The following is a 22,854-nucleotide window of genomic DNA, read 5'->3' as shown; positions in this document are numbered from 1 at the left end:
TAGGCGCTTTGACTGATTTGCACCAGACTTTGCATGAAGCATCTGTGGACCCTTCTGACAAAATGTTGTCAAAAGAATTTTGATCGTCCATAAAACGCCCAAAATATAAAACAACAAATTCCTGCACATGGTGTTCAAAACAGACAGTCTTTCATATCTTGACCAAATACAGTCCAATCACCACAACACTTTTGCTAATTGTGTTCCATGGCCCAATGAGGGATTGTGCAAAATTCGGTGCAAATCGGCCAATAGGTGGCGCTCTGGTGGCAGTCTAATTAGTGTGAATGGCAGTAAATTGGAAAATCTTCAAATCCTCTTCAAAACTCATCGACTTTCAACCTCTTCTTGTCCCTCATACTTTGAGCTAGAGACACCATGTCAACTTTTAAAGAGTCAGAAGACCTTGAATTATTGGGCATGTATTTAGCTTCTACTTTTTGGAAAAATACATACGTGGGTGGGGTGCCTACCTGTATACTGGAAATGTGAGTAAGAGATAACGTTTATTTTTTTATTTATTACAGCTGACAAGACATCTAGGTGCAGGCCCCTCGACGGCAGCATGCCCCAATGCGCGTGGACTGTGAGGGCCCGTTCATTGCTGCTTGCAGCTTTAATTTTCCTTGAAATTGTTTGCTTGATAAGTAAATAACTATGAGAATTTACATTTCTTTAGTTTCTTCTCATCGCTCAGTGACAAAAAGTGATAAACAGAAAGGTGAACGTTTTGGTGGTAAAGAGGATTGTCTTTACGAATTGCCTCTGATTTTGTTTTTGCAGAGGTTAGTAGGTCAGTATAAATGATCCGGATGATGATGACAAGCAACTCTAGCGATTCATAAAAACATATTGGTGAAATGAACGAGTTTCGCGGCAGATAATGTGTTATTTAGAGCCTCATTGTCGGTGCCCCAATCATTCCCACTATATGGATGTACGTGGCTCTCGCGGATCTAAATATCTTCCGAAGGACTCCAAATGACACCAAACTTATCTGGGTGAGTAAACAACCGTATTTAATGCCAGAAATAAGGTCCAGGTTTTAAAAAATGGAACTTTCCCTTTAAATGGCTGCAATCTTACCTGGTGGATTGCTCTCAGTGTGTTAAAATTAAAAACAAATTATCAGACATCCAACCATGTAGTATGGGGGTGCCTCAAGGATCGATTCTCGGTCCTCTTTTATTCTCTATTTACATCAATGACCTCCCTACAGTCTGTGACAAAGTAGAAACAATAATGTACGTGGATGACACAGTCTTACTTACCCATGGAAAAAATCATGCTGAAGTTGCTGCCAAATTATCTGAGGCTATGGACAGAGTATATGGGAGTTATGAGCCAAAACGCACTTTCCTTAATAATAGCGCCACCTAGTAGTGGAAATTCAGGACAACAATAGATTATAAAATTTTTTGCGAGGTGTGACTTATATTCCAAGTTTGGTGAGTTTTGGGGTATGTTCAGGCAGTGAAAAATGCGATCATATGGGCGGAACAAAAAAATAAATAAATAAATTAAAGCTGCAAGCAGTGATGAACGGGCCCTCGCAGTCCACGCGCGTCAGGGCATGCTGCTTTATTTTTTTCTCTGTTTGTCTAAGCAAGACTCAAAAAAATATACAAAAACAATACAATTACATACATCATGAAGTTGAAAAAGTATGCATCAACCATGGTATAAGTTAAAAACATAAGAATTTCAATGCATGAATAGCAAAGTCTACTTACATAATCAATATTACACAAAGCGAGGATAAGAGGTAGAATTACTACAAAGTACTCTATCCTAGCTTGAGACCACCAGTACCTATATACAAATACCTTTATGCAGAGGAACCATATAACAGGACATGAATAATAAACATTAATAATATATATCCTGCAAGTCTATCCTTTACTCACTACTCCGCAGATAGTGCAGGCTCGACTTTCCCTACGTAGGACAGTACAGCTTTCCTGAGCTTTCCCTTTATGTATCCTACAGGGCAAAAAAGAAGAAAAACCAGGTTAAAGAAAACAACTCAAATCCTGTGAATCATTCATTCCAAAAGGTTCAACAGTAGACAGTTCATTAATCCAAAACGCTTCCCTTCTCAGGAGCTGCTTAATGATGTTCCCCCCTCTTGTATTAGGCAACACTCTTTCAATTCCAATGAATCTAAGGGAAGCTGTAGAACCATGATTTTTATCTTTATAATGTCTTGCGATGGCGTAATCAAAATTATTATTTCTGATAGCCGCTTTGTGCTCAGCAATCCTCAACTTCAGATTACGCTTTGTTTGGCCAACATACATCAAGCCACATGGGCAAATAAGCACATAAATTACATGAGTGGAAAGACAATTGATAAATTCTTTTACATTATGTTTCTTTCCGGAATGGGGATGATTAAATGTTTTTGTATCAAATGTGTTGGCACAATGTGCACATTTTCCACATCTATAATTCCCATAAACTTGCTGAGAAAGCCAGTTGGTTTGTTTTGGTTCACTATACATGGAACTGACAACAGTGTCTCTCACATTTCTGCCTCTCTTGAAACAAAATAGAGGTCTGGAGACAGATAGATGGTTTAGGCTCGGGTCACATTCTAGTACTTTCCAATGTCTATTAATAATTTGTTTGACTTGCCTCGAAACTGTAGAATATTCCGACACATAGGTGGTTCTGTTTACATTTTCATGCTGAGAAGGTGGAGGATATAATAATTTATCCCTCTCCCTCTTGTTGGCCTTCTCAATAGCCCTGTCAATAAGGGATTTGTCATATCCTCTTTGTTTGAACCGTTCAGCCATTTCTTTAGTCTTAATGATGTAATCCTCTTCATTACTGCATATTCTTCTCAACCTTATGAACTGCTCGTATGGGATATTTTTAATGAGGTAGTCAGGATGGAAACTAGTAGCATGTAAAATAACGGTTCTATCAGTGTTTTTACGATAGATAGGTAGATGTCTGGAAATGGAGTCTTCACAATGTCTTTAATGAAAAAGTCCACAAATTGGCTTAAAGGCTCAGACAATGAGTTCTTACTTGCTACAATGGGTCTGCCCGGAGGGTTCACCAATCGCTTGTGTATTTTGGGCAATAAGTAGAACACAGGAGTCATTGGGTATTCCACTTTCAGAAATTCAAATTGTTTTTTAGTGATCCACTGGTTCTCCAAGGCTCTGTTCAGAATAGAATCCCTCTCTTCTACAAAGCTCTCCACCGGGTTATGTGGTAACTGTCTGTAAAAAGAGGCATCACCAAGTTGTCTAAAGGCCTCAGCTGTATAATCCTTAGTACAACTACAGCCCCTCCCTTATCGGCTGCTTTTATCAAAATTTTAGGATTGTTCCGTAGTTCATTGAGGGTCTTTCTCTCTAATATGCTGATGTTATGTTTCATGACCCTGTTTTTAGATTTAACAGCAGCTTCAATGTCTCTTTCCACAAGTTTACTAAATGTGACCAGAGTAGGATTGGGGACACCCGGGGGCATAAAGGTAGGTTTTTTCTTAAACTTACTCAAAGGGTCACGGAGTCCCACGTCAGTCTCATTCACTCAATTGTGAAAAAAATGGTTCAAATGGAGCTGTCTGAAAAATTTGTAAGAGTCAACTTTCAATTTGAAAGCATTAACTTTATTAGTGGGAACAAAAGATAGCCCACGACTCAAAACATTACTTTGGAGGGTGGTGAGTGGATAATCAGAGATGTTAATTACTGAGAGTTCTACCTCCGGCTGCGATTCCGTGTTACCATATTCCACTCCTTGCTGGATGACAGGTGCACTCCTCGTCCTCTGTCCCCTCCTGGTTTTCTTCTGGGTATGCGGTCTAAAAAAGCTCCATCAGTGGAGGATGCGCTGGTGTGGTCCTGATCACTTGTCCCCTCCTCACTGGTGAGGAGAAGATTAGGACATTGGCTCCGACGGCTGCCTTCCTGTCGTCTTGGTGCGCGTGTGCCTGGTGCGCGTGTACCTCCATGCGTGTGGGGTCTCCAGTTGCACTGTGCGCTGGTTGTCCAGTTGTAGACTATCCCTCTTTTATAATCCTCCGCGTCTCGCTGGTACTTCTTTATTTTGTAGGCTTTCAGTTCACTCTCAAACTTGGTCAATTCCTCTTTTAGCTCAGTTTCCATAGTTGAGTAGTCAGCTAGGCTCATATTGTTCTTCAGAGTAGTTTTTGTTTCTTGCAAATCAATTTTCACTTTCTGAGTCTCTTGCTTAGTTTGTTCAATAATAAGTAAAGTCAGATCAAGTGAGCACTTATTAAGGATCTGGTCCCATTTCTTTATGAATTCAGGGTCTTGATTACCCAGCGTGGGTTTCTTATTAATTCTCAGTCCTCTGGGGATTTGTTTGTTGCGCCAATATTCAGACAGTGCAATGCCGTGCCATTTAAGGCGAATCTCTTTTTTCTCCAGGTGCATCATCTTCGACTTCTCATTTGTCAGACTTACTGTCGGGATATCCTTCTGGCCGTCATCAAAGAGGGATAGTTGAGAAATAATATGTTTTGCCTCCGCATCATCGAAGGAGAAGCAAGACGCTTATCTCATGCTCACTTTGTTCATCCATAGTGGTATGAGGGGCGTGCAAAGGAAAGGGAAACTTCCTGCAATGTTTTCAATAGTAAAACTGGAATCAATGAAATCTCCTTGCACAGCTACAGATCGTCAGGTGCTGGTAGGCAGCAGGAACGTAAGTCATAAGATATGCAAAAAAATCCTCTGCACACTGACATAGACTTTACTATCGAAATTTAATGAAGGGAACAACGCGTTTCGCGTTTAGCGTCATCAGGTTCACCTCATCAGGTCTGACCTAAGCATTCTCAGGTGTGTTTAAATGCTTGCTGGTCACATGACCAATTTCGTTTTTTCTTTTTTTCTCTGTTTGTCTAAGCAAGACTCAAAAAAATATACAAAAACAATACAATTACATACATCATGAAGTTGAAAAAGTATGTATCAACCATGGTATAAGTTAAAAACATAAGAATTTCAATGCATAGCAAAGTCTACTTACATAATCAATATTACACAAAAGCGAGGATAAGAGGTAGAATTACTACAAAGTACTCTATCCTAGCTTGAGACCACCAGTACCTATATACAAATACCTTTATGCAGAGGAACCATATAACAGGACATGAATAATATACATTAATAATATATATCCTGCAAGTCTATCCTTTACTCACTACTCCGCAGATAGTGCAGGCTCGACTTTCCCTACGTAGGACAGTACAGCTTTCCTGAGCTTTCCCTTTATGTATCCTACAGGGCAAAAAAGAAGAAAAAACAGGTCGCAAAACTCGTTCATTTCACCAATATGTTTTTATGAATCGCTAGAGTTGCTTGTCATCTTCATCCGGGTCATTTATACTGAGCTACTAACCTCTGCAAAAACAAAATCAGAGGCAATTCGTAAAGACAATCCTCTTTACCACCAAAACGTTCACCTTTCTGTTTATCACTTTTTGTCACTGAGCGATGAGAAGAAACTAAAGAAATGTAAATTCTCATAGTTATTTACTTATCAAGCAAACAATTTCAAGGAAAATTAAAGGTGCAAGCAGCGATGAACGGGCCCTCGCAGTCCATGCGCGTTGGGGCACGCTGCCGTCGGGGGGCCTGCACCTAGATGTCTTGTCAGCTGTAATAAATAAAAAAATAAACGTTATCTCTTACTTACATTTCCAGTATACAGGTAGGCACCCCACCCACGTATGTATTTTTCCAAAAAGTAGAAGCTGAATACATGCCCAATAGCTCAAGGTCTTCTGACTCTTTAAAAGTTGACATGGTGTCTCTAGCTCAAAGTATGAGGGACAAGAAGAGGTTGAAAGTCGAGTTTTGAAGAGGATTTGAAGATTTTCCAATTTACTGCCAAAAAAACAGTAGCAAATTCCAGTTGTAAACAAAGCTGTGCTGCGGGTGTGCGGCGGCGCGTGCACCTGGATGACATCATCCAGGTCAGAGGTTAGTAGGTCAGTATAAATGATCCGGATGATGATGACAAGCAACTCTAGCGATTCATAAAAACGTATTGGTGAAATGAATGAGTTTCGTGGCAGATAATGTGTTATTTAGAGCCTCATTGTTGGTGCCCCAATCATTCCCACTATATGGATGTACGTGGCTCTCGCGGATCTAAATATCTTCCGAAGGACTCCAAATGACACCAAACTTATCTGGGTGAGTAAACAACCGTATTTAATGCCAGAAATAAGGTCCAGGTTGTAAAAAACAGAACTTCCCCTTCAAGTATGTTATCTGAGAGCTTGAATTTGGTTAGTTTGGAGAGAAGAACGGAATGACTCACAGTGTCAAATGCCTTACGTGGATCCAGAAAGACAGCTCCTACTACCCCACCTTTGTCAAGCGTATCCCTGATGACCTCAAGGAAGTAACAGCAATGCCGTTTCCGAAGAATGATTTGCACGGAAACCGAATTGCATTGGATGTAGTAATTTTTCTTTATCAATATGAAACTACAACTGTTCTGCAACCACTTCTTCAAGCACTTTGGAGATGGCGGGGAGTATACTAATAGGTCTATAATTTGTCGCTTCCTGTCGGTCACCTGATTTAAAAACTGGAGTTACGATGGCTGACTTAAGGGCAGAAATTTGCTTTGGCCTTTCTGAACTGTGTGGTCACTTTGTTTCTAAGGCTTTATAAGCTAGTCGATTGGTTTCTAGCCCAGATTTCAAGGATTTTTTTAGAGCCATATCACTGTTTTTTATTAGCTGTCCTAGCTCTTCAGTGAACCATGGCAGAAGCTGTCTTCATTTACGCTTAAAAAATTTTGTTTTAGTGAATTTGAGCAGGAGCTCTGAGAGAATAGCTTTTAACTCCTTACATGCCAGCTCATAGTTTACACCTTCAGTCACTCTGCCCCATTTTATTGATTTTAATTCATTTTCTAAGCGATCCACATTCTTTTTGTGGATAAATGATGTTGGTGTATCCTCTCTTATTCCATTATCTGCTCTATATCTTAGCTTATTTAACCGTCGTGACACTAAAGTCAGATTGTGATCGGAGATACCTGTGATCAGATTATAGCTTTTCGAGACATGATCAGGTCTATTAGTGAAGATTAAGTCCAGTAATGTCTTGGAAGACTTTGTGATTAATGTGCTTAAATGGGTAGACAGCGAACCAGCAGGACTTAAGAGGTTTTAAACTATCAAAGAGCTAATATAAAAATGACCTGCTTCACAGTGTAAACAATAACCATTTATTTATTTATTTGTTTGCATTTATTTGTAAAAATAGGTAGCCACACCCTGCGATTAAAAGTGACTTTCTGGCTTTTGGCTTTTAGAAGTTTTTTAGTGTATGTGTGTATGTATGTATGTATATTTACAAGTATGAGTGTGTGTGTGTGTGTGTGTGTGTTTGTGTGTGTGTGTGTGTGTGTGAAGCCTATATGTGTATGTATGTGTACGTACGTGTATGTATCCACGCATATATGTATATATTATATATATTTATAATACTTAAATTGCATTTTCTGTGAATTATGTTCTTTTACGTCTTTGTTTTTCATACTATTTATTATTATTATTATCATCATTAGAATTATTATTATTTAGAATTATTTTTACAATGACGGCCTGATTATATTGTACATCACAATTTTTGTGTCTTGGCGAATGCGGGGATCCACTACAAACTGGAACATATTATAACCAGCTGTCCCAAACACCAGCCACTGAACTGCAATCGTGGTCTATATGACCTGGACAATGAAACACTGGACTGGCTTGCCTCAACGGAGCTGAAGGTCTTAAGACATATGCCAGAAGAAGACAATTTTTGTGTGGTCAAAATCATAATAACATGTTGACATGGCTAATGGGCACAGCTGTGGAATTCAAACTGTACGCTGTGTAACAGTCTGGATAATGATCATCTGTCTGTCTGCACACAGCATCAGTAATAATAATAAAGTAACAATGAGTTTACCATTTGGCATTTCAGACTTGGGGCAAGTTTTAAGTGCAAGATTTCATAAGTACATAAGGCATGAGCGGTAACCAAGTGTTGTGCAATATTTACTTTGCCTCCTTTCGTGTCTGTTTGTGTACTGTCTGTCTTTCCAGGGAGCCACTGAGGTTCAGAACATGTGTGTGGTGTGAGTATCACACATCCGTTGTACTCTCTGTACCAAAGTTTGTAAACATTTCTGTTACTTACAGGAAAAGGATGATGCCGGTGTTGGACATGGCGTACGACAGACCCAGAATGCCGCTGCCCATGATGGCATTGCTCAGGTTGAAAACAGACATCCCAAAGGAGGTTTTACCCTCAAACTGGAAAAGAGATAAGACTGGAATATTAACTTCAAAGACACAATAACAAGTTCATTAATGTGTAGTGTCAAAGGCAATACAATAGCTTTCAGCACCCACAAATCATGCTACCATGTCTTCTACAACATCTTTTCACACGCACTCTTCTACTTTAGCATTCTGTTTTGGAGGAAATAAATGCTGTCTTGAGTAAGTTGACAACATTTTTTAGTTTAGTTATCCCTGAAATCAGGGGCATAGCAGCAAATTCTGGGCCCTGTGCATAAACAGTGTCTGTGGGTCCCTCGCCCTTCCTCTCTTGATCCATATCTGTGTTATGCACCTTTTGTTTTTTGTTTTTCTTTTAACAAAGTCAATTTCCTTTCTTTATTTCTGTCTTTTAATTTTTGGAACCATGTTCTCCCTATCTTGGGGTAACACATGGTCGTTTGTGTTGGTGCTCCAGCAGCTTAAGCAGTGACTCATGTGGCTCTAGCTGTGTTTAGAGATTAATTCTAGTGCCAGAGCAGAACATTTTTGTACCTTTAAGGGGTGAGAGGGGCCTTAGAGAGCTTCAGCTATTTTTTATACAAAGTTCAGTCTGTAAACTGATTTATTCAGCTAGTTACTTAAAATGAATAAACAAACAAACCCCAAATTTTATTCCAAGTTTTTCATGAGTCCCCTCCCATTGGGGCCCTAGGTAATCAGTCTTACTTTCCTGCCCAATTACGACCCCCATTGCCTGAAATATGTGCATGTAATATGAGTAGTTCAGCTCACTAAAAAACAAACAAACAAAAAACGTCTTACACCTAATAAGGTGAAGATGGTGATCATAGAACACAAATAAAATGTACTAACTGACATGCTGACGACCTGGCACATACCAAAAGTTGAGTAAAGGCAAATTAAGTTGAATTTATTGAATTATTATAAAATATAATCAAAAGGTAACTGCCCTCAAGGGTGACAGAAGTTGTGCAGCTTTTGACACCTAAATAGTTAGACATGGCCTTGAGACAGAAGGTGTTAAAATGTTTCTGTGGTCAAAGATAACCATGTCCCTACATGCTTTCTGGCTGGGGACCTTTGTGGAATGTCATTACCAACTCTATCTCCCCTCATATCATCTCTAGGGGTGGGAATCACCAGAGGATCAACAATATAATATTATTACGGTACCTATGTCACAATACAATTTTATTTTCAATTTTTATATTTCGATTTTAAATATGTTGTGATATGCTCAGTATTGCAATAATATAAATTGTGATATCTTGCAATTTAATACTTTTTTCAACCCTAAATTATGTCCTCAAAGGAAAACTTTGTCAACATAATTTTATCTAATAAATAGGGCTGTCAAAATAATGCATTAATTTTGATTGATTAAAAACAAAGCATGAAAAAAAATATGCACATTAAAAAAAATACTGCAGATTAATGGCATTCCGTGTTGCCCTTTGACTCAGTGTGTCATTTACCGACACAGTGGCTTTGGCAGACGAGACAACACTGTTTGGCCCCATGAATGGAACATTTACATTTCAAAAACACCAAGATGGAACTGTTGATAGGAGCACTGTTCTCTGCAATTTCTGCAGTAAGGAATTTTTGTACCATCGGAGTACTTAAAGCCTATATCACCTCAATGCAATGCATTTAGCAGCGAACACAGAGGTCCAAGCTAGCACTGCCTCTGATGCTCGCACTAGCAAGCCAGTCTTGTCAAGCCACACTTGACTTGATCTTTTTAATCACTTGACAGCCCTACTAATAAGATAAAGTTTTCAGTCTGTTCATCTCACCACAGCCATTTGCAGCAGCAAAATGTATGTTGTGGACTGAAAAAGCAATTGATTATATTATTCTAGTAGGCTAGGTAGTCATGTTGATAATTTATGTTATTAAAAAAATCAGTACTTGGCACTGTGTGACAATATGATTTTTCCACACAAATATATTGCAATACTATGCTGTATCAATTTTTTCTCCCCACCCCTAACCATCTCTATACCGTCCACTGTCTAATAAAGGCATAATATGGCCCAAAAGATTGTCTTTAATAAGAGATCCTCCCCAGCTTTAGTTTGAGTTTATTTGGACCCTTTAATACCCTCGTCCCAAAGTTAGATAGTTATTGCAAATGGTGAAATTACAGCAGCTCCCTCTCTGTTTTTTGATTAAAGAGCTGCGGAATAGACAGTTATTATAGCCATTGAATGAGTGAAGCAGACACAGACAGCTGGTGGCAGGCTCCAGCACCAAGCACGGATTCCAGACAATGAAAAATAAGGATGAATTATACCAGATGATCTGATCTTGAGATGACACAACAGCTGAGATGTTTGAGTGTCAGTCATTATTAAACCAGCCACATGATGCATAAGCTGCATGGACAGGTGTATGGAAAACATTAAGGGCCCTATTTAGATGGTCTAAAACGCGAAGCGCCAGGTGTGCGGCACATGGGCGTGTCCCAGTCACTTGCCAGTTAGACAGCGCGTTTTTAGACTGTGCGCCATGGCGGAGAGTCTAAAAGGGTTGGACTTACTCTGTGAATTAGTCATGGGTGTGTTTTGGGCGTATCATTCAATAAGCCAATCAGAGTGTCACCTCTCATTCCCTTTAAAAGAGGCGTGATTGGAGTGCATGGCAGAGAGCTAGTTAGATGGCGGACCTACCAACTGGAAAGAGTGAGCGTTTTACAGCTGAGGAGACGGATCTCCTCATGCGGGAGGTGAAGGCCTGTCAGAACCAGATCTACGGGGACAGCAGACAGGCACCCAAGCTCCCCGAGGTAAAGCAGGTGTGGGATCACTAATACAAGAAAGATCTTACTAAATATCTGTGGAATATTATTCAAACCTGTTTTCATCATATAACAGAGCACAGCTGTCAGGACTGCCGCAGAGCTCCCCAAGGTGCTGATCCTGCAGCTAGGACCTGTTCAGAGTTTTTTTTCCGCCACCCACGTTTGTTAATTGTTTTCACGTGTTTCCTAGAGCTGTGTTCTGCCTCTTATTTGCATGTGTGTCCTCTCTACACTCAGATAACAATATCATAATATAATATAATGTAGCCTAGTATATAATGTAGCCACATAATGTGACCATTAAGACGTGTTTCTGATAAATATTTTAATGTGCACAATAATAACCTTTCACATTGTAATCATATTTTTATTTGTTATCTTTTGCATATGTGTGGCTGTTACGTGTGTGTCTGAGCAGAGTGCACGCGCGTGTGCACCCGCCTAGAGACGCATATTACTAACTTGTTTCACAGCGAAATACTGCGCCGTTGACTTTAGACCAGGTTTTTGTTGGTCACTGGCGCATTTGCTTTTTACGTCACCTAACTAGCAACGCGCCATGACTGCGCCTGACCACTCCTCATTTTTAGACCAACACACCCAGAGAAGTGCAAGTTCATTTGCTAGTTAGACGACGAGGGCGCAGGGCATGAAAATGACAACTGTGCCTGCATCTAAATAGCAATGACACTTGCGACATTGATTATGCGCCCTCCGCCGTCTGCTTTAGACCATCTAAATAGGGCCCTAAATCAGAGCACATGTACAGAATAAGGTCCAGTGCTCACCCACTTATTGATCCTCCCTCCCTCCATTACAGTTTGAACATTGTCCCTTCGGACATGATGACAACATAACTTTCACAAGAAAAAATTAAATGTTGATTGCTGTGAATTCTATGCTGTATCAGAACACAGAGAGCACCAGCAGGCTGCATGGCCTCAGCCTCTCTCTCATACTCACATCTATAAACTGAGGTCTCTTTGATCCATCACTCCTGTGTTGAAGGAATTTTTCTTCCTCTGGCGGAACTCTGCAATATCCATCACAAACAACGAAACAAACTCTGCACAACTTTAAATGATGTGAAGGTATATGATTTACCAAGAATTCATAGTGAGTCAGCAAATAGTGCACACACAAGAAACCTACCCTCCCTCCACAGGCACAGCCACGTCATGGTGGTGATTACCATTTGATAGCTTCTGCAGTTCCATACTTAGGACAGGCACATAAACTGACTTATTCCATCAGATGATTTTTTTTCCAAAGAAAAGGGTATTGAAGTTGAAATCTGAAAAAGAAGAAACAAAACACAAGTACCTTAAAACCACCTCATGTATAATTGGATATTTAATCATGTTATATTGACTGTAGAACACAGACCTCTTCAATATGTAAACACACTGCAACTACTTCAGCTATAACTACAATGTTTGACAAAAAGTATGTTTTATGCACACAACACACGTTTTTGCTCCCACCAATGAATTAGAATAAATTATCAAAGACATAGTTGCTCAAAGTGCAGGCAGGCAAATCAACCCTTAGAAACATTTGTGCAGCCGCTGAATGTGACAGGAAATGCATGCTATATTTGCATGTTATATTTTAATCACTCACAGTCAATTTAGATACTTTTACCCTTGATATCTTATATTACTTGGCTACTGCATCAACTGTGACCCCCTGACAAGTGTCTGTCAGATTAGGAATGATAACTAGTGGAAAGCAAGCAGCAACCTCCTGGGCTGCAAATGAAGCCAAAACCCAAGTACCAAAAACTGCAGTTCTTTAAATGGCCAATTGAGGCTGGCTTTGGAAAACGGTCAGTCCTCATGGACATTTATACAGTTTTGGTAGAAAGCCAGTGGTTACTTGGCAACTAGTTGGACCATACAAGTGCCGTGGCAATTCTGTTTGGTCATCAATGTTAGTGCTGTTAGCTAATTCAGCCATTTCAGTGAACAACTCTGTAATTTATTGCGGAAGCGAGATGGAAAAGCCAACATGGAAAAATGCTATATGGTTTTGGAGACAAGGGGGTTTTAGGAAAAAAGGATTAACTCTTACTTCATTTAACCTTGGGGGACAGATGAAGTGATCTGCCGTTTCTGCAAACAGGTGAATTTGATGTTCGAGGAATTTAAACACCATTATGAGACTAATCACAAACCCTACAAGTTCATGGATTAAGAATGCAAAAGTATGGTTGAACAGTTTCAGCGAGACCTATCTGCACATGTAAGTCTTCACAAATCTTTGGAAAAGTAATGGAAGGGTGTAAACAGGTAAGCTTTTTGGTAGCAAATGAACATGCTAAGCTTGGTGAGCAGTTCAGTTCTGTGCTGTGCAGGACTGCTTGGTAAAAATGTCTGACATCCCAGAGAAAGAAAAATCTGAAATAAGATTTCATCAAGTTCTCTGTTTCTCCTAGACAGCAATGAGATCAACATGATACAAAAAGACCATCCTACTTATGATACTTGTTTTTTTCCTCCTGAGAAACAGATGAGCATTCTCAGATCAGACCTCTGCTGATCTTATACAGGAGATCTCAAATAAGCCTCAAATGATGCTCAGTTTAACACCACTTTTGCTTCTCAAAGTTAACTCAGACTGAGATCAAAGGGAGCTCTCTGCATAATCTCCTTTAAATCTCATTTCAGACTTGAAAAAATGTCTTAGATTGGACTCATTTATTCTGATCTATAAAAAAGTCTCCACAAAGTCTTAAGTTGGTCATATGTTTTGGATGGGACTGATAATAGACCTATCTCAACCCCTGACCTATTGTCTTGAGTCTCTAATCACAACTGCAACTCTTCTTAGAAGCAGTTATGACTGAAGAAAGAAAAAGGGTGGGGCTTGATATAGGTTCATAGCATTGAAGCTACCATGATGTAATGTTTTCCTAAATATTTATTGGAATAACTCCTACTTAAATAATGTATATCTTTGTTACTGTATCATTTTGCACAGTAGTTAACTATTTGTTTGCAATCACTATCCAATGTAGCTACCATTTTCTCTATCTTACATTACTCATTATTTTTACATGAGGCGTGGAAAGGTTTATAAGACACTTATAAGACACTAACCCAACTGTGATGGAATTTTAACTAGCAGTCAGAGAAAGAATATGTGAATAGGCGACACCAACACAGTGTTGTGAAGCACCAACAGCAATTTTCAGTCTGTTCTAAAAAATATATACATCAGTTGGCTTAATGTTAGCTTGCTCTGCACTGACAGTTTATCTGAGCGAGACACACACACAGCCAGTCAGAGCCTGATGCCTGGCAGCAGACCAAGATTTGGTCTTCAGGTGGTCACGGTGTGGTTATTTGGTGCATGTAAACCAGAGACACAAAATACACAACTGTTTTTTGTGAACACACTATAGACTGTATATAAGAGATGGAGTGGAAGTGACGGTGACATCACACATTGGTTTGTAGACTGCTGTTATGAGGCCTTGAGTTTTGAATATGACCACTGCCATGTGGCTCATTTGGAGCCAGAAGTGACAATATTTGGGTGAGCTAAGAGTGGAACTGAGGAAGCACAAGAGGTTGGATTTGATTGTCTCAAACGGGTCAATTGACTCCCACATGGCGGACATAAAAACCTTTTATAAGTCCTAAAATCTTATTATCAGAGCAATAACTTTAAGAAGGACCATCAGTGCATATAAGAGTGGAATGGGGGTCCACAGGAGACAGGGCTTTTTGGAACCACCAGCAGCAGGGGCCGTTTCACAAAGCAGGTTCAACAAACTCTGAGTCTAATCCTGAACTCTGAGTTGATCTACTCTGAGATAGGAAACTCTGAGTTTCTGGTTCCAGAACAGCTGATTTGAATCAGTTTAATCAACTCGGAGTAGTTTCACCTGGAGTTAAGCGCGTGCAGCACAACTATAAAAAGCCACCATCAATGGAGCCCCGATTCGACGAGTCACCATGGCAACGGGGAAGAGGAGGGCTGCGTTTTTCACCCCACTAGAATTTGAAATCTTAATGCGCTCATACGGCGAGTTTGCACACGTTTTCAAAAAGAAGTACAACACCACTGCAGCTGCAAAAGAGAGGGAGACGGCATGGGAGAACATTGCTGCTCGGGTCAGTGCCTAAGTTTAAATGTAGTCCTTTGCAATCACAATAATATTACAGGGGAAAACTGCTTGAATGGTAGCCTATTAATTTATTTCATTTAGGTGCAATCCCGCAGGGGAGAAGCGCACTTAGCAGCAGTTTAGGATGAAATATAAAAACATTGTTCAAACAGGTAAGACCTCGGCATAATCTCATGGGGGTACCTCATTTTGATCATGTTTTACATTGTAAAGTAAATATTAAGTGGCTGTTTGACTGTGCAGTTGTTTTATCCCCAACATAATGCTGTTTTCACACACATAAATGTCTTCTCATCTATATCACGTTCTGTTAAATAATTAAGCCTATTTAAACTAACACAGACTTCTACTCAGCCAACAGAAAGAAGGCAGATGCCCGTAAAACGAGCACACTTTTCTGACCGCCCTGCATACAGTTGCCTTACTCAAGTGCTCAGCATCTCCGACATTGTACAACAAACTTCCATTTGCAAAGAAACGCAGCGCAACACACAATATCTGCTGGGATGTGAGAGCATGACTACAATTGGTAATGTTGTAAATGTAAGGACGGATTAGGTTGTGTATGTAGATGATGGACTGTGACGTGAAACAGTACTGCTCAAAAAGATAACTGTGTAGAACATCTATGCGCGGTCTGATAACCATCTCCCGACAAATATTTAATTCTCTGCGCAGTAATGCTGCACCTTCATCCACGGGATCGTTATCAAAAGGACATGTCATGTTAGTGAAAAAAGTCGCCACCTACTGTGCCTAATGGACTTCTAATATACTGACTCTGATTTTTTAAAATGAGAGACGGCAGAACTAGGCTACGCCAAAACTCGCCTGCTGACTGAATGAATGAGGAAATCAAATGGAGTGTGCGGCTCTGAAACAGGGCGGAGACAGAGAGAAACTCGAGGTTCATTGAGAAAAACCTGGTCCCGACCAGGTTAGGTTCATAGAGTCTGTTACTACGGTAACTGACCAAGAGCTTAAGTTACCTCTCTCTCTGAAACAGGATAGAGTTACCCCTCTTTCTCTGGTTTGAGTTACCTCCCTTTTTGAAATGGAAAACTCAGAGTTTCCGTCATTTCAGGGTTAACAGACTCTGAGTTTTCACTAAACCTGCTTTGTGAAACGGACCCCAGGACAGCAGCGGTTATCCTGTCATAAGAATGATGTTGCTGTTGTAGGCAATGCTAGTTTTTCTTTTGTTCCCTATCACAAGCATTATGTTGCTGTAGAAGTAATTTAAATGAAGCAGGTGTGATGAATTCCAGTAGCTGCCGCTTATGGGGTGCCGTTTGTACAGTGTCTCACGCTGAAAATAACATCAACATTTTGCCACATTTAGCTTCAAACAATGTTTAAAAAAGTATTGTGAATTTTTTAACATCACCTTTTACCACATTTACAGCAATATTTGTTAACTTAGAAATATATTAAATAGTTAAATCTAAGGTAACACTACATAATACGGCCCGCGACTTAGAGCGTACCTACCGCTCACTTAGAGCTTACCTACCACTCACTTTGCACCTAATTTAACAGAAGTACTGCGTAACTCTCGCTCACCCCCCCCCCCCCCCCCCCCCCCCCATGTTTTACAGTATAACTAGGCTGCTTCTTAGCGCGTAACTCCCATTGACTTATGTCCTACTTTACACCAACTTCCACAGAAGTACAGAGTAACTCTTGCTCACTTCCCCCACTATTTCCCCCGTGTTTTACAGTATAACTAGGCTGCGTCTGAGAGCGTAACTCCCGTACAATTACGTCCTACTTTACACCAACTTAGAGTAACTCTTGCTCACTTTCCCCCACTACTTTTTCTGTGTTTTACAGTATAACTAGGCTGCGTCTTAGAGCGTAACTCCCGTACAATTATGTCCTACTTTACACCAACTTAGAGTAACTCTTGCTCACTTTCCCCCACTACTTTTTCTGTTTTACAGTATAACTAGGCTGCGTCTTAGAGTGTAACTCCCGTACAATTATGTCCTACTTTACACCAACTTAAAGTAACACTTGCTCACTTTCCCCCGCTACTTTTTCTGTGTTTTACAGTATAACTAGGCTGCGTCTGAGAGCATAACTCCCGTATAATTACGTCCTACTTTACACCAACTTAGAGTAACTCTTGCTCACTTTCCCCCGCTACTTTCCATGTGTTTTACAGTATAACTAGGCTGCGTCTTAGAGCGTAACTCCCGTACAATTACGTCCTACTTTACACCAACTTAGAGTAACTCTTGCTCACTTTCCCCCACTATTTCCCCCGTGTTTTACAGTATAACTAGGCTGTGTATTAGAGCGTAACTCCCGTACAATTACGTCCTACTTTACACCAACCTAGAGTAACTCTTGCTCACTTTCCCCCGCTACTTTCCATGTGTTTTACAGTATAACTAGGCTGCGTCTGAGAGCGTAACTCCCGTACAATTACGTCTTACTTTGCCCGGACTTACAGTGTAACTCCTCCTGGTCTTTTTTTCCCCACCAATCATTTTAAGTACCAGGTATATTAAATTAAATAGTCTGCTGTACAATATGAGCACAACCTTTCGCTCTTTGCAATTGTTACAATCTTGTTTTTTCTAAGTGTCAGCAGGCAAATTTCACCCCTATTCCAGAGATGTATTATTCATTATGGTTTGGAAAAATAATATGTTGGGAAATGGGAATACAGTATGGAAATTGGCTAATAACAGGCTGGCTGGTAGCAAACTTACCTCTCTAAAATGCACATCTATGGAAGTCTCGTACTGTCATCCAAGGGCAAAACACAAACTATACAGTAATAAATCCACAATAATGAGTCATTCAGAGTTATAAAATGTTTTTATTATGTGATTACACAGAAAACACATGACAGGCACTATTCCTCTCATCCATATTCCGTAAGTACAGTAATTTTTATTTATTTTAACCAGGTGAGTCCCATTGAGATTGACATCTCATCAATTCTTTTTTTCTTATTTTATGCAAAAATTGTCTGATGACATGTTGTATGGTATTAGTTTGTGACACAAAAATGAACTGAACAGAACACCTAATCACAGGTCCCTTGCTGTAACATCAGAGGGACATAGTTTGCTTGACATTGTCAACAGAGAAAGTACCGGGTTTATTTTCTTACAATATTCCCATATGATTCCTCAGTTGTCTTGAAGTTGCTTTAATGTTTGTTTGTTTGTTTGTTTGTTAGGTTTTACGTTGTTAACTATCAATTACTAGATCGCTCTGGCATAGTCTCATTGATCAAACAAGGTGTCAATCACAGCCACTCCGCTTAGACCTGCAGTCATTGGTCAAACAGGGAGGTGCACATTTCCCATTGGTTAAGACAGGAAGTACCACCTCTCAGCGAGGCCGAGGGGACAAGCTTGTACATCTCTGGAATAGGGGTGAAATTTGCCTGCTGATTGTAACAATTGCAAAGAGCAAAAGGCTGTGCTCATATTGTACAGCAGACTATTTAATTTAATATACCTGGTACTTAAAATGATTGGTGGGGAAAAAAAGACCAGGAGGAGTTACACTGTAAGTCCGGGCAAAGTAGGACGTAAAACACATGGAAAGTAGCGGGGGAAAGTGAGCAAGAGTTACTCTAGGTTGGTGTAAACTAGGACGTAATTGTACAGGAGTTACGCTCTAATACACAGCCTAGTTATACTGTAAAACACGGGGGAAATAGTGGGGGAAAGTGAGCAAGAGTTACTCTAAGTTGGTGTTAAGTAGGACGTAATTGTACGGGAGTTACGCTCTAATACGCAGCCTAGTTATACTGTAAAACAGAAAAAGTAGTGGGGGAAAGTGAGCAAGAGTTACTCTAAGTTGGTGTAAAGTAGGACGTAATTGTACGGGAGTTACGCTCTCAGATGCAGCCTAGTTATACTGTAAAACACGGGGGAAATAGTGGGGGAAGTGAGCAAGAGTTACTCTGTACTTCTGTGGAAGTTGGTGTAAAGTAGGACATAAGTCAATGGGAGTTACGCGCTAAGAAGCAGCCTAGTTATACTGTAAAACATGGGGGAAATTGGGAGGGGGGGGGGGGGTGGGGTGAGCGAGAGTTACTGTGACAGTGACTTCTGTTAAATTAGGTGCAAAGTGAGTGGTAGGTACGCTCTAAGTCGCGGGCCGTATTATGTAGTGTTACCAAATCTAAATATTAAATCTAAATCTAAATCTAAATGTTAAATCTAAATGCTAAATCTAAATCTAAATATTAAATCTAAATCTAAATGTTAAATCTCAATATTAAATATAAATATAAATATAAATGTTAACGGTTAGATTTATATTTAATATTTAGATTTAACATTTATATTTATATTTATATTTAGCATTTCGATTTAACATTTAGATTTAGATTTATATTTAGCATTTTGATTTAACATTTAGATTTATATTTAAATTTAACATTTAACATTTAGGTGCCACATTTAATATTTAGATTTAACTATTTAATATATTTCTAAGTTAACAAATATTGCTGTAAATGTGGTAAAAGGTGACGTTAAAAAATTCACAACACTTTTTTAAACATTGTTTGAAGCTAAATGTGGCAAAATGTTGATGTTATTTTCAGTGTGAGACACTTTACAAACGGCACCCCATAGCCTCCCTCCACAGGCTATCTGTTAAAGAACATCACCACAGTAAGCGGCCCACACTGACTGAGACACAAAGGGCTTGTTATGCCCATTATGTTATTTATTGTGTTTTATTTATTATGATTTTTTTCCACATCGATAATAATTTTTAGATTTAAAAAATTTTGTTTGTCCAGGCACTGCATGAATGTTGAGACATGTTTTCAAAATCAAAAATGTTATAATAAATGTTAAAATGTTTTCATTAAGTTTATGGATGTAACACCATGGATATTGAGGTATCCTGAATGTGAATGTGTGTGTGAATGGGACTCTTAGTGTAAAAAGCGCTCTGAGTGGCCAAAAGACTAGAAAGATGCTATACAAGTGCAAGTCCATTTACCAAATTTGTTAAACTCTGTGTAAGTGAACACTTCTACTTCTGCTGAATGTTCATTTTACTACCATAAGCTGTTTCCAATGTGGCCTGGCACTTTGGAAAAGTGTTCCCTCAACAGATTAATCCTATGTGACCACAAAAATGTGCATCTGTAGCCCTAGTCTCATGAAATCCACAGTTCAGGTGGAATAAAAGATATACTTTTGTCAAGATCAAACTGCACATTTTATTGTGGCCTTTTATCTTGACCATCCCCAGGCACACCTTAAGTAATGATACTGTTTAATCAATATCTTGATATGTCTCATCTGTCAGATGGATGGATTATCTTTGTAAAGGAAAAATGCTGCCAAACAAGGTTTTTGACAAATTTGCAAGAAACATTTGAGAGAAGTCTTGTGTGTGCATAAAAAACTTAAATCTTTTATTTTAACACTTGAAAAATGGAAGTGAAAACAAAAATATTGAATTTAAATTTTGTTCAGTTTAGGTATATGTATTCCATTTCAATTAAATGCATGTTACAAATCCTGGCTGGTGACTGCTTGTGTCTATTTTTTGCCGTGCAGGCTAGCAGTATGGCCTGAGGAATGGTAACATTGTTTGCTCCAGCACTTTGCTTCATAATAAAATAATAATATTTATTTACCATAAAACTTTTACCATAAAACTTCAACATATACTTCAACTGCAATTAATAGCCCAGGCTATTATTTGCTTAAATCACTGAAATCAACAGGCCTATATTTGGGACATGCCTTGGGACATGAATTCTTTTTACACAAAACTGTTGCTCAGCAAAGATGGGCAATACAATCAAATTGTTTATTTAAGCCAGTATTAATGTTACTTGTATATAAATTAGGCTTCAGACTATATATCAATTATGAATCATTCATTTAATGTAGCTTAGACAGACAGAGAAACAGAGAGTTACGGCACTCAAGGACTAACACAACCCCACTTTATCCTGTAAATAATTCAACTTGGATTCATTTTATAAAAACCTCCTTTTGATTCTTTTTTATCTGAGAACCCTTATGGACTAAAGGAGTATGAATAACTTAGAAGGTAATCGAGAAATGGACACATAATTTGAGGTACCCAACAACCTGGTTTTATACATCTGAAGAACTTCTATTGAAAAATAAACTCTTTGGCTACCAGACCCAGCTTCCAATTAGAGAGGCGTTTAATTTGGACTAGGCTTTAACTGAAGTTTTACAGTATTTAGTACATATCAAAATGCGACATATCTTAAAACCCAATGAATTAGGTACAAACACTGACCAACAAACTTGAATCAATGATAGAATACCATTTGCATGCTAAAATGCATGATTACATTTGAAGTCAAGTCTTATTCATCCAACCCAAATCACAAATAGATAAATAAATCAAATAAAACCTTCAAAATAATCCTTTAAGAGGAAAAAGGGGGAAATCTCCAGAGGAGAAAAATAGCTCTGGCAGACATGTTATAGATGTACAAAGAAGAAAGACATAACAAAAGGAAAATTACAATTGAGATAAAGATAATGACAATATTAGAAAATACATATACTAAAAGTGCGCTTATTAATATTCTGTATTAGGAATGATCAAATGACGATAGTGTCTAAAATATCACTTGTATTGACAAACACAGAGAATTATCACCAACCTCAGTTTTTAGCCTCTTTTAGATCGTTGTTTTATGTTTTACAGCCCACAACTTGGTTCAGATTCATCACTCTTATCACCGTGGTCTCCAGCAGTTAAGCCATCACCCAAAATCATTCAACTGCCACCTACAAAATTACCCAGGCAATCTGTGCTGCTTCCACATCATTGGGACCATAGTGCAATTGCACTGGAGACTGCCAACTATTTCAGATTTAGCAGTCCGCTAACTTTAATGTGAATATAATGATTTAATCTTGTGCTATCCATCCATCGATCTGTATACACCATGGACACGTCACCAGTCTGTCACAGAGCTGACACATATCAGGAAACCCAAGCAGTATAATTGTGGGCAGTAAGACTTTTTCTTTTTTCTTTGGAGCCTTTGAGCTCCACTGTTCTGCAGGTTCCCTCGAATCGGATCATGATTATTATATTATATTCAATTATATTATCTTACTATGTTACTATATAATGACGAAAACTGTGTCTGTGGGTGTGTCTGTCCACATTTTTGTACTCACTGACGTGGTCAATCTATGTGAAACTACACATAGGCATTGAGGATTGGCATAGGTAGAAGGTGACAAAGCTACTTTTTCCAAAAATTACACTATTATTAGTATATTCTTTTACAAAGTCGATGCATTCACCCCACGAGTTACTGCACACGCGTTAATATATGTATCCGCCTCAAACAGATATCAAGTCTGGGGCTGTTTAGTGGCCGTTTTGGTAAGGAACCAGAACCAGGGCGAGAGAGACAGGATCCGGAATTCGATGGATGCGCCTTTCCGTCAAAATAAAAGCACCAAGCTAATAAAAATGTGGTGAAACTTTTTAATTTAAAGAATATAATTTATAAGAAAAGCCCCACACCATTAAGTTAACCTTTTTCTTTTATTGTAAATTGATGGTGTGCCAGAATTTAATGTTTTACTTTGGTGAACACTTTTA

At 39.0% G+C, this 22,854-nt stretch overlaps 1 protein-coding gene across 2 annotated transcripts in view; it reads right to left on the bottom strand.

Moving 5' to 3' along the window:
- LOC117258866 (sodium-coupled neutral amino acid transporter 3-like) overlaps positions 1-22,854 on the bottom strand; it is a 164,265-nt gene that overhangs the window by 128,245 nt on the left and 13,166 nt on the right. For both annotated transcript variants that reach the window (XM_078170347.1, XM_078170348.1), the window contains exons 2-4: positions 12,267-12,408; positions 12,078-12,147; positions 8,202-8,317 (exon numbers count right to left, since the gene is read on the bottom strand). In XM_078170347.1, the coding sequence (XP_078026473.1) occupies positions 8,202-8,317; positions 12,078-12,147; positions 12,267-12,331 (251 nt within the window). In that variant the 5' untranslated portion in view covers positions 12,332-12,408. The remainder of the gene's footprint in view (positions 1-8,201; positions 8,318-12,077; positions 12,148-12,266; positions 12,409-22,854) is intronic.

Source organism: Epinephelus lanceolatus, chromosome 8 (assembly GCF_041903045.1).
Source record: "Epinephelus lanceolatus isolate andai-2023 chromosome 8, ASM4190304v1, whole genome shotgun sequence".
Taxonomy (NCBI): Eukaryota; Metazoa; Chordata; class Actinopteri; order Perciformes; family Serranidae; genus Epinephelus; species Epinephelus lanceolatus.
Note: the sequence above shows the minus strand (reverse complement) of the source record. Positions and strands in the feature narration are given on the sequence as shown.